Source organism: Mytilus californianus, unplaced genomic scaffold (genome assembly GCF_021869535.1).
Source record: "Mytilus californianus isolate M0D057914Y unplaced genomic scaffold, xbMytCali1.0.p SCAF_13, whole genome shotgun sequence".
NCBI lineage: Eukaryota > Metazoa > Mollusca > Bivalvia > Mytilida > Mytilidae > Mytilus > Mytilus californianus.
Genome location: NW_026262615.1, coordinates 16,476,817 through 16,490,379, shown reverse-complemented (window position 1 = coordinate 16,490,379; position 13,563 = coordinate 16,476,817). Strand labels below are relative to the sequence as shown.

At 33.6% G+C, this 13,563-nt stretch overlaps 1 protein-coding gene across 1 annotated transcript in view; it reads left to right on the top strand.

Moving 5' to 3' along the window:
* LOC127723881 (potassium voltage-gated channel protein Shaw-like) overlaps positions 1–13,563 on the top strand; it is a 66,060-nt gene that overhangs the window by 35,951 nt on the left and 16,546 nt on the right. The window contains exons 2-3 of the mRNA XM_052230599.1: positions 1,167–1,821; positions 2,988–3,029. Of these exons, the coding sequence (XP_052086559.1) occupies positions 1,300–1,821; positions 2,988–3,029 (564 nt within the window). The 5' untranslated portion in view covers positions 1,167–1,299. The remainder of the gene's footprint in view (positions 1–1,166; positions 1,822–2,987; positions 3,030–13,563) is intronic.

Genomic DNA, 13,563 nt, shown 5'->3' with positions numbered 1-13,563 from the left:
AGCAAGAATGTTCAGTAAAGTAAGATCTACAAACACATCACCATCACCAAAACACAATTTTGTCATGAATCCATCTGTGTCCTTTGTTTAATATGCACATAGACCAAGGTGAGCGACAAAGGCTCTTAAGAGCCTCTATTTAGTCTGTCTTACCGAACGTACCATCGGGTATCAACATGCATGGGAAACCGGCACAGTAAGCCACCACTATACCAATGAGTTTAATATGAGGGTCTGGATGGGGACCTTCATTTTGGTTCACCAGTCGTGAGTTTGGATTTTGTCAGATTTTCATATGGACTTTACGCTTTTGAATTTACCTTGGAGTTCGATATTTTTGTTCACATATGTTTTGCAGCAAGTTGACAGCTTTTTCTACGCGATAAATGCCTCACTGTGACTTTAATGTGAAGAACTGCGATAAGAGCTATCTATGTTTGTTATTATTTGGTTTTGTCAAGTGCCTGTAAAGATTATGTGTCATGAACTATTTCACCATTCTATAACATTACACAATCTTATAATTTTTTTAACATGTTTTATTCCTGTAACCTCTAAACAAACGAAAATACCGACTTTCAATTTTAAATGTACTTATTCAGTAGTCTGCAATTCAGTGGTTGTCGTTTGTTTCTGTATAACATATTAGTTTTTCGTTTATTGTTTTGTACATAATTCTGGTCGATAGTTTTTTTCGATTGAATTGTTTTACATTTGTGATTTCGTGGCCCTTTATAGCTTGCTATGCAGTATGGGGTTTGGTCATTGTTGAAAGCCATACGGTGACTTGCTAACTTCTACGCCATTTGGTCTATGGTGGAGAGTTATCTCATTGGCAATCATTCATATCCTTATGTTTATATTAACCTAGTTTCGAAGTACTTCTAACCTATCATTTCAATTTATTTATGATAAAAATCAAGAGATACACAGAAAAACACACCTAGTTCATTTCCAGAAAAAGAACTCAAGACATTAAAGTCGATATTGTCGACGACAAAAAAGGATCCAATTGTAAATAATTCTAGACTTTGAGATGAATGACAGCAATAAAAGCGCTGTTCCTTTGCTTTTTGTGTTTTTTGCTGTGCATATTCTGATTTTGAGTCATGGATGGATACGTATTTTGATAAAGTTCTTAACAAATTTCATCTTTTTATTTGCAGAAATGTTTTAATGACGGGTAGATGAACCAAGATGGGCAAACGGAAAAAGTGATTTTTAATAATATTTCTTCGAAACCTTTTTTTACTAGGATATTTTTTTTCTGTGAATATTGTTACAATAATAACCACAAAGATGACTATGAATACTATGGACGCTGACAACAGGGTCATTATAAATGTAGGTGGTATACGCCACGAAACCTACAAAGCAACGTTAAAGAAAATCCCTGCAACTCGGTTATCTAGATTAACCGAGGCGTTGGCGAACTATGACCCTGTGTTAAACGAATATTTCTTCGATCGGCACCCAGGCGTGTTTGCTCAAATATTGAATTATTACCGATCAGGAAAACTTCATTACCCAACGGACGTTTGTGGGCCTCTTTTTGAAGAGGAATTAGAATTCTGGGGTCTAGATTCCAATCAGGTAGAACCATGCTGTTGGATGACGTACACTACACATCGAGACACGGCGGAGGTTTTAGCGACATTAGATCGGCTAGATCTAGATACGGACAAACCAACAGAAGACGATATTATGAAAAAATTCGGCTGGGGAGATGAATACCAATCGGGAGATTTAAACTGCTGGCAAAGAATACAACCGAAAATTTGGGCACTGTTTGATGAACCTTATTCCTCTACGCCTGCAAAGGTAAGACTATAAATAGAATGGATTTAATTAACAGGTATTGTTGACCTACTTACAGTTAACCTGTACAAATCGAACCCCGAGTAAACCAGTAACCTGTCTAAAGTGGGCGCATGTATCAGGACAAATACTGAATATGGTTTAGTAATTTAGACCGTGTGTAAAATGAGCGCATGTTTATCCGAACAAAATTCTTACCATACGGGTTCGGTTCAGACAGGTTTCACTGTATATTCTTTGTTCAAGCTTTTTGAAAAGTGAATATTTTTTTAATGATCACGCGGCTTGTATAATAATACAGTTGAAGCAGATCAGAAAATGTTTATCATAGGACACACATACACATATACGTCAACTACGAAGTTAAACAGTTTTACTTTATATTTAAAATTTTGAAAACAATAGAAGTTAGGTTTCATCAGGGAGTTTGTTCTGTATAACAGACAGGGCCTGGTGTAGTTTAGATCATACAAATGACGCTGAACTGCTTGTTTTGTAAGGTTTTCTGTCATTCAATAGAGAACTTACCTTGGGTGGTTTTGGAATGTAAGTTCCTCCATAGCTGGGGGTAGTTACAAAATGAGTTTTTTTTAATTGCTACATTAATCATTTAAAGAGTGTTTCAGTTGAATTAAAACACATCTAATCCGTACCATAATTAAGTATAGAAATACCAGGATAAAAGTATAAAAGAAACATGTATGTATCTTTGGTTAACTGCAACTCTATTTTACAAACTTTGGAAATAGTATCTACATTTTGTAATATGTAAATATTTCATTTTCAAGTTTCTACTGTGTTTCCAATCTTAGATTTTTTGCAAAGGGAAACAAATTATCCATACCTATACAAAGCAATGGGAACCAACAAGGTGAATGGACAATAATACTGACTTTGTTTAGGTGCATTGCACATTTTTAATGTAAATATAAGATATAATGATAAGTGGTTACATCATGAACATTTATAACAGCTTTGATGTTCATCAAATATTGTCCAACCACGTTCCTAAAATAAAGTTTGTATAGGCAGGGATGCTGTTTGTCCTAAATAAGTGTTTTCTCCCTTTGCCAAAAAACTCTTGAATTAGAATCATAGTCAGTAATTTGAAAATGGACTATTCAATGTAGTGTCGACATATCAAATGAATTTATCACATTATGGTTTAGGAAAATATTACATCTAGATATGATCTTCAGCGGCTTAGGGAAGTATGTCTCTCTGTTTTTATCAAAGAACCCACATATACAGAAAGAAAACGAGAGATTTTCCTTTATATCACTTTGAATACATTTATAGTCAAACAAAAGCACACCACTTCTCTGATAATGAATCTGAGGCAGATGAGAAAAATTTAATACATGCAAGACTTCAGATCGTCTTTTAAAAATTAAGCTCACATTCTTTTTCTTTGTGTGTATGTGGGTCCTATGATAATTATTGCTTATTTGATCTAAAACTGGATCCCTGTAGAAAGCAGATTAAAACTCAGCAGTTTAAATGTTTTGCATGGTTAGATTTTTTTTCATTTACTTCAACATTTTTGTTATTTCTATCTCATTGTATGCTTTTTATAGTCATCCCTTGTATATACTTATGTTTGTATAAAAGAATTATCGTGGAACGTCATGGATGACAGATGACGATACATGTGATTGGTTAACCAACGCGAGACTTTTTTAAACCCACTAATGGAAACCGCTGATCAGATTCATGATCACACGAAAATGTCTTCCCGATTTTTTGTTTCTTTTAGTATCAAATAAATGAAATGTGTTCTAGTTATTGCATAGTTTCCCCTGCAGAGCGATATAATCATTAATGCATTGATTACTTACATGACATGTATTGACTAAGACATCAAAATGAGTAATTGGAATGACAAATTGAACACTATTTTATAACTAACATTTCCGAATAAGAAGAAACTATAGTTCGAGATTTAAAGACATAGTTACATATATACAACTGAAGGAGGAAGATGATTCTGCTGAATGCTCGAGTTTGAAGTTAAAAACGAACAATCTTAGCTATTAAAAAAATAGATAAAAGAGGTTTTCTCTATTGCATACATTGTTTATGCAAGATAGGACAAATTGCAATTTGGTGTAGATGAAAACAGAGTTGTGGTATAAAGGGCTTCAAGTTTTAATGGAAAAAATGGTGTAAATGTGATAAATGGAACGATTTGAAAATTGATATTCGGTTAAAACATCTGCTTAATAATGAAGGCCTTGTTGGGACCGCTAAACATACTTAGTGTATATTTTGATTGATCGATTGATTGATTGATTGATTGGTTGATGTTTAACATCACACTTTCAACATTGGTGTCTATTCCGTGGCGGTCAGTTTTTATTGGTGGAGGAAGCCAACCTCCGACAGGAAAACTGAAAATCCTCGTCAATTAAGATTGTAGTCGAACGCACCTGCCAAGTGCGGGGTTCGAACTTACTTTGATTTTGTTTCGATGAATCGCTGTCTTTTTAACATACAATGTAAATGATTGCCCTTTTATCATTATTAATCTTCCTAATACTTTTTATTTATTTTACAAAAAGTGAAGTTTCCGACTCCCTCAGAGAAAGTTGACTTTACATAAGGTTTGACTATGTGTAAGCTGCATTTTGTTAATAAATATTCATTTATTAACCCCCCCCCCCCCTTTTGAATATCCAAACGATTAAATCGCAAATACTGGCCTTTATGGGGCATTTGAGTTCACCCTTGTTTGATGGGTTCGTGCTGCTCAATCTTTAGTTTTGTGAACTGGCGTTTGTCTTTTTGTTAAGTTTATTTTACATCAAAGGACTTTCTGTTTTTTTCTACAAAATATTTTAAGTATCCAGTTAGGATCTTCTTCCTCTCCCCTTTTAATGTCTCTTGTGACGGTAAATAAACATTGTGTCGTTCCGTGTTGTAAGGTTATACTACTATTTCAAGTTAGGGTGAAGGTTGGCGCCTGTTAAAACGTTTAAACCCGCTGCATTTTTTGCACCTGTCCTAAGTCAGGAAACTGTTTAAGTGGTTGTCGTTTGTTGATGTGGTTCTTGAGTGTTTCTCGTTTCTCGTTTTTTATATAGATTAGACCGTTGGTTTTCCTGTTTGAATTGTTTTACACTAGTCATTTTGGGGCCCTTTATAGCTTGCTGTTCGGTGTGAGCCAAGGCTCTGTGTTGAAGGCCGTACTTTGACCTATAATGGTTTACTTTTTACACATTGTGACTTGGATGGAAGGTTGTCTCATTGGCACTCATACCACATCTTCTTATTTCTATTGTTCACTGTACACAGCGGAATAAAGAACATAAACGTATATCATGGATATGACTTTCACTGGATAAGACTATTAAAGTAGGTAGATTTGGTTTGATTGTGCCTCATTGGAGTCTTTATCGGAAAGAATGGTTGTGTATGGAAAGGATGGACCAATTTCCCCTTTATGAGGGTCTGGATGTGGTTTACAGAGTAGATAATAATGGGCAAAAATTGCAGAATAAATGGGAGAAAAATAGGGCAAAAAAAATAAAAAATAGAGAATAAGGGGCAAAAAATATAAAGAAAACAGAAACATGACCTACAAAATTAAAGAATACAGAAATGAAGGACCCCTCTTACTGACCCCCTGTATTTGTTTCATCCAGAATGTCAAATACGCAAGGTTTATGTTTCTTCTCATAGGATTTGGGTGTTTTATTGGTTGTACTTCTAAATAATTTTTATACACATAATTTGAATTTGCCAAAATCTATCCAAATTGCAGTCTTCGGGCATCTTTCAGTGTTTATAATTTAGTCACATGTTCAGAAGTGTAATATAATGTTAGTAAAGCTTTAATACTGAAATATAGTCAAGATTGAAAAATCTTTTGAAGACACTGATTTTAAATTAATTCCGCGGATTCCGAACGTGGTTCTCCCTCTTTGTTTGTTAATGTAAAATATGTAATTACGTTCTATTAAACAAAGGCTGCGTCCAAACAATTTGAATGCATTACGTGTAGTCTCGTATGATCTCGTAAATTCGCGTTGATCCTGGTTATTGATTTGGTCACAAGATTATGGAGTAACATTATCAAAGTTTTGTCCTGTTGGCTTTTTCTCCGAGATTGATTTAATAATTCTAAAGAAACAGATAATTTAATATTTCTGGCAAATACAAGAGTTATTTACATCAGTTGTAGAACAAATCAATACGATTCTCTAGTCAGACGACAGCTCGTGCATTCTGATGTGATTGCTACGAAATCTCTGTCAGACAATATCTGAATAACGAACGCTACAAATAATCATTTTAAAAAGATATGCATTTGAACGTTTCATCACTTTTTATTTGCTCTTCCATTCATTGATTTATTTATGTTTTCTTCTTTCAATATTGCGGATATTGCCACAACGTTAAAGATGAATCAATATTGTACCAGAAACTGATTTCATAAATTTACATATATCATCTCACTTTATAGATTCAATTATTTTTATATTCTAATAATATAATTCAAATTCTCCCTCTTTTTTCAAATTCATGGCAATCATCGCTTGTCTTTTTCTCTTTGATCGATGCTTTGTGATTGTTTTTTTTCCCTTTTTGCTTTGTGATTTTTGTATTTCACGCCGATCTGATGAGGTCTACCCTTTCCAATTCATGTTTACAGTTTGGTGTTATCTTTTTCTGCTACACGAATGTCCCAGTTTAGTGGGTGGTTCTGCGCTCAGAAACATGGCAAAGTCTAAGGTGCAACACCACTAATTTGGGCCCGGCCAGAAAGCACATACCCAGAAAGTAGTACATATTTAACAGAAAATAGTTCCTACGCATGGGTGTAACTTTCAAAATATGTAGAATATTTAGGTAATTTTGGTATCAAATGAAAGCTGAATGACTGGTGATCATTGTAGAACACTGTTTGACTTATAATTTTGAAAAATAAAAAAAAATTGATGAAATTTAAAAAAAGAGGGTACATTTTGCCTGTTTGTCAGATCTGAAGTACCTGTTTTGGTATATCTGAAGTTCCGGGAACCAGTTCTTTCTTATATGCCATTAAAGGTATGTTGATTTTTTTCAGTACAAGGCACCATAAAGTGTTGCTTTGACATGCAATGATTGTCAATTTATTTGAACTTGAAACAAAAGAGCCGTGCCTGCTTGAAATTGGGGAATTTAACATAGAAAGCAATGGGGCCATGAATTAGTGGTGTACTTCCTTAACCCGCCACACCATCTAATTAATGTATAGATCTCTGATTTTGTTTTGCTCATATGAGACTTAAACGAGCACGTGATTTACGATAGATCTGAATTCTGATAAGATTGACCGACCCATTATGCATGTGCCTATCCCAAGTCGGTAGAATGCAACTCAATGGTTGTCGTTGGTTGCTGCCATGCTTGTCTACCGCTTAATATTTTTTAGCATAATTCAGGGGTTTAGTTTTCTATTTTGAATTATTTACCATTCTGTCATGCAGGAGCTATTTATATTTAACTTACATTTTGGTATGGGTTTTGGTAATTGTTGAAGGCCGAACGGTGACATATATATTTTGAAATGAGAATGAAACCCCCCCCCCCCCCCCCAAAAAAAAAATGCCAACAAGTCGGGAGGTGGGGCAAACACAAAGTGTGTAAAAGGGGGGGATGAACATTTGCCATCATCTCCAATGCCAGTGTAAGAAAATAAACTTTACAACACGATCAAAAAGATTCCCTATATCTACTTAAATCATAAGAGATTTATCTATTACCTCTCCGATTGTTTTATTGAAATCAAGAAAACCATGACTAAAGAAACGCACTATAGGCTGTTTAATTTTTCGTTTGAATTGTTTCTCATGTTGTCATGTCAGGGCCTTTGATAATAGCTGACTATACGGTATGGGTTTTGCTCATTGTTGAAGGGCATACGGTAAAATATAGTTGCTTACAACTATTTCAGTTTGATTCTGTTTGGTAATTGTTTCCCTTTGGCAATCATACACGTACAAAATGTACCACATCTCCTTATTTTGAACAGACATAAATTAAGTTAAGAATGATTTGATATGTATTCGGATCTTTTGATATACGAAGTGGAATCAAATAAAACTAGTTAATCCCTGCACAAGCATTATATTTAACCGGTATATTGATCCTGTATATTATATTTGTTTATTTATTTATTTATTTTTTTTTGTACTTGTATTTTTATTTATCTATTATTCCGTTTTTTAAGAGTTAAGTGCTTTTTGTGTACTGGATTTTAATGTATGTTCGTTTATGTACCTTTTATTAGTCGACTGATCGAAATTAAAAAGGGATACGTGTTGAGATATTTAAATAAAAAACCAAGTTAAAACTCTTTATATATTCACGTGCCTGTCCAATGTAAGGGACCTCGTCTTTGCTTGTCTTCTGTCTTATCTTAATGTTTTTGTTAATTTAAACATTTTGTGTAAATTTTTACATCATTGAAAGTTCTAATTAAATTATTTACAACTTTTATATATCTCTGGACCGATTTAGAGCTTGGCGCATTGTGTAGACATCACTCTACTGCTAAAGAACTGCATGCTGTCCTCTAGATGTCGTTTGGTTATTTTTGTTGGTTGGTTGATGTCTTAATGACGCATATCCAAAATCTCTTTTTATTCACTTTCAATGAGTAAATTTTGGACTATACAATACACATATGTTTATTATAGTGACATTATGTACAATATTGAAATATTTCAATTACACCCGGCCCAGTGGACCTATAAGTCACTTTTAATAGATACTAGTATTAATTCAGATTGACAGCAGGAATTTTATATACATGTTAATTGTTTAAATATTAGTGTTGTCTGCTTTTTGTTAATGACTGTTCTATAAGTATCGAGCTGTTTTTCGAGGATATTCAGACAATAATAAATTTAACTTTTCATTGTTATTCAAATTCAATACGGTTTCACTAAGTCCAGAGAATATTTGATTGCGCAGTCCCTTGTAGAGTTGGCATTCAACCAGAAAGTGTAGTTCATTTTCAACGTGTCCGGAGTCACACTTTCTGCAAATTCTTTGATAATCTGGCTCACCAGGCACTATGGATAGTGGAGAAAGATCTATAAACAACTGTCATACAAATGGGAGGTTTAGCTATCTATAAAACTAGTTTTAACCCACCATTGTCTTCGGGAAATGCCTGTGCAAAGTCAGGAATATAACAGTTGTATTTCACTCATTCCGTTGGATTTTAACGTTTGATTTTGCAAGTTTTTATGGACTTCCACTTTTTAAATTTACCTTGGCGCCCGGTATTTTTGTTATACCTTTCATCTTAAGGTAACTTGATAAGTTATTTTTACCGCCGTTTTCAAATGTAACATTTATTGAGAATGTATTGAATGTATATTTAAACCGAATTGTGCGACGCCTTACCAGCGGGTACGTTTCATCTGCAGATTGAAACAAGAGTTACGAGTCGGGAATTACTGACACTTCCAGAACATCCGAGTTACCCTCGTTTTCATATTGGGTTCGTGCTGATCAATCATTATTTTTCTTTCAACTTTTGGTCATATTATTGACTGCATGGTTTCTTTGACGTATGATTTTCGATTGGTTATTGATATCTTCCTTCCCGAGTCGATATTTTGATGTACATGCGCAGGCCTCGACTCTGATAAAGTCAAAGGGTTGTCTGATTTGACACTTGCCGGTGACATTTGTCGGTGACATTCAACTCTTTTTATTTCTCCTCCAGGAAAGAAATTTAATTTTTGTTTTTTCATCTGAATATTTATGATATAAACATCTAATCGTTATTTAAATAATAATTGATACATTTTCCGGTGTTTGGAAGCCGTACGCGACATTTTAGTAAACGCGGGTCAAGTGGGAAATCGAATTTTAATTAGATTATTTGTATTTGTATCTGTTGTATTTCCTGATAATTGGTGTCTTCTGGGAACTAGTTAATTATGCAATATAACATCAATAAAAATGCTTTATGATGATTAAATACTAGAAAACATTATGTGCTAGAAATACATTTGGATATAAAAAGGTCATAAAACTTATTTCCCTACAAAATATTAACTTAAGATATTAAATGGATGATTAATAATTATTAAAGCAATTATCTTGACAGCATGGGTCACATATTGAGAGAGAGAAAATATATTTGTTTTTTTTTCGCCATGCAGTAATATCTACTATATATATATAATTCACCGTTTCAGAATTTGAAGCTGAAGCTAACAACAATCAATCAATTAGATTTTAAAGGATCATGGGTAATTTCGATATTCGTACCCCACATTGAACATTACCGTTTTGTCATTGGATGAATTTCCTTTGTTTATGATGTTTAAACCAATCACAATGTTTTAGTGTAAGCTTTTGAAATATTACCCAGATTGCTACAGGTTCTGAAATGGCGAAATGTAATGATTTTTATGTAGAATAGGAGGGGTGCTTACTTGTGTTGCAATTATATCAATGGTATTGTTTAATTCATTTTACATTTTTGTTTACCAAGAAAGTGGCCGCTTCAATCCTATATTTTTTTTCAGTTTAATTTCATGTTTAGGCACCTTTTCTCCTTTAAATTTTCTCTCTTCTTTAAGTTAGGCCAGAATTATAAGCCTTATTGGAAACTTATTTCTTAGGGGACTTGACCTTTTTTTTCTTCATTTCTCAGTATAAATATACCCTCTGTCCAATCGTATGTTGTGTTGTAATATCTCAATTGATACGTTACACATTGTTTGAGGATTTGTTTGTTTTTTCGTCAGTTTTCGGGGTTTTTTTTCGTCATGGCATGAATTTGTCAGATTCTCTTCGACTTTTGAGTGTTGAATGTCCCATTGGTATCTTCAGTCCCTTTTTTCAGTTGACATTTTTCCTGGATCTTCAAATAACTGAATAATCGCCTGATCTGCAAATTTACCGATTATTTCCATGTTTCCTAACGTGACATTTTGACTGAGATTGCCGATAAGCATGATGGTAGCTGCATGCATAGCAGGAGACGCTTGTTCTGGTATAGTTTTTGCTTATCGTTGAAGGTCGCACGGTGAAATGTAAACTGTCTCTTAAATCCACGTCCTTTGTCTCTGGTTGATATTTTTCTCATTGGAAATCATACCACATCTAATTTTTATACAGTTAAGGATTTCCTAATATTTTATTAAAGTACAAAATCTTAGCATCGAGCATCCTTCAGAACTTTAAACTTATAGTTTTAATGCTTATAGTTTTTAATGCTTATAATTCTTAATACTATAAACAAATGCAGTTTTTGTTTTTAATATTTTCTCTCTCTCTTTTTAATTGATAGCAATTTAATTTATCTTGCAGGTGATAGCAGTTGTTTCCGTCTTCTTTATAGTAACATCTATATTATCGTTTTGTCTTAAGACACATCCGGAGATGCGAGTACCTATTTTGAAAAATGCTACAGTGAACATTTCCAATACAACAATATGGCGGATCGAGAAACTGAAAACAGAACCTCATGAAGCTTTCTTTTATATAGAATGTGCAAGTAATGCATGGTTTACATTTGAAATAATTATACGACTTATAGTCGCTCCGTATAAATTAGAATTTTTGAGAGCTCCTGTGAATATAATTGATATTGTGGCTACGTTGTCGTTTTATCTCGACTTCCTTTTAACAAAATTGAAACAGGAGAGTGACATTTTGGAGTTTTTCAGCATCATTCGTATCATGCGTTTATGTAAGCTCACTCGGCACTCCTCTGGGCTAAAAATTCTTATTCATACATTCAAAGCTAGCGCTAGAGAATTATTGCTGCTAGTGTTTTTCCTAGTTCTTGGAATAGTTGTGTTCGCAGCACTTATATACTATGCGGAACGAATTCAATACAATCCAGATAACGATTTCACAAGTATTCCAATTGGATTGTGGTGGGCCATTGTGACAATGACAACAGTTGGCTACGGAGATATGGTTCCGAAGACGTATGTCGGAATGTTTGTTGGCGCCCTCTGTGCATTACTCGGCGTACTTACTATAGCTTTACCCGTACCAGTTATTGTCAGCAACTTTGCTTTGTTTTATTCACACACACAAGCCCGGTCCAAATTGCCGAAAAAACGAAGACGTGTTTTACCAGTTGAACAACCACGACCGAAAGGACCTAAGGCACCTGGGGTACCAGGTGGCGGTGGACCTCAAGCGAGGAGGGTAAATGCTATAAAACACAACCATCCTGGCGCTTTAGATGTCAAAATTAACAGAATAGGTGGGTATTCATGGTGTTTAATGATTTATTATTTATATAAATGTTATTATGTTTATAGAATCGGTGTTAGAAATTCATACTTTTCCTTCTACAGGTTGCACATCAACGCTTGTCTAAGATATAATGTTTTGAATAATTTATATTTAGTGATATGAATTTTAGGTTTTTACGTTGGATATTTATTTAAATTTGTTAAAAAGGACAGATGGTTCAACATTACATTCAGTAAGATAAATGACTAAATTGAATTTACAAAAGTACACATCAGTAAACTAATCCTTTTTTGCAGAAATATACATTAGCAATGATAGTAGTATAGATTCTCGTGAATGCAAATACTTTGTACTGCTTCCTAAAACGCAGTTGTAATGAAAATATCATAAATTTATTAAATGTCGTGGGTACCTGTTTTCAGGCTTTAGAAGTATTTAAGACTTTTAGTTGCGTAGTTTTGTTAGTTATTGAATCAAAATGGCATGTACTTTCCATTGATACACGACAATCTAAAGTTAACAAAGTACAGTCAAACCTTCTTAAGATAGAGTCAAACCTGCTTAAAATACAGTCAAACCTGCTTAAGATACCACCTGTATTAAGCAAAAACCTGTGTTGTAAGACCATTCATTTTAGGTCCCTCTGTAGTGCATTTCATATAGATTGAACCTGTATTAAAAAAACAACTGTCTTATGAGACAAATTTTGTGCTCTCCTTTAAGTGGTCTCTAAAATAGGTTTCACTGTACTGGATTTAAGATTTGATTTGAATCTCCCTTATGTTATAAAGCGCGGAACATGACATGGATTTTTGTTAAGGGATGGGATGAGTGGAATCTGAAATTTAAAAAAAAAAATGGTGACATATTCTTATATTTATAATTTTTTCTATAATTATTTCGATTTTAGGGGGCGTCCCCGCATTGATTCGCCCTTAGGTTTGGTAAGTGAAAATATTTTTTTTCGGAAAGGAATACTAAATTTTGGTTTATAATTTGTATTTAAATTACTAGTTATATACCAAAACATCACATACATTTTGATTCAGAGCGTTTGATGTGTTTCAGAGGATAAGGTGAAAGACAAAAAATGTAGGAAATAACGAGGAGTTTGTGTTTAATACAATGCAAGTGATCGAATGTACACGAATATTCCAGATAAAGTTTTTATTCGTCCTGTTTGTTTGGATGTTTTTTTTTCTAACTTATAAAATTGCCATACGCAAAATAATTGTGAAATATTCCCTTGTCATTGTGAATCAGACAATATGATTAAGCAGTTTAATTATTAATTGCTTTTAATTGTTTAGATAGAATTTCAAATTCAACATTAAAGGGCAATCATTTATACTGTAGAGTAAATAGGAAGCTTGGGAATATTGCCAGAGACATAGTCTTTGAAGCTATCAAATACTTATATAATTTGCTAGGAATCGTATTGTTAGCCTCAATTTAGATAAGTGTTTGTTATAACATATGTTTTATTAAATGATAAGATACAAGAACATCATATTGTAATGC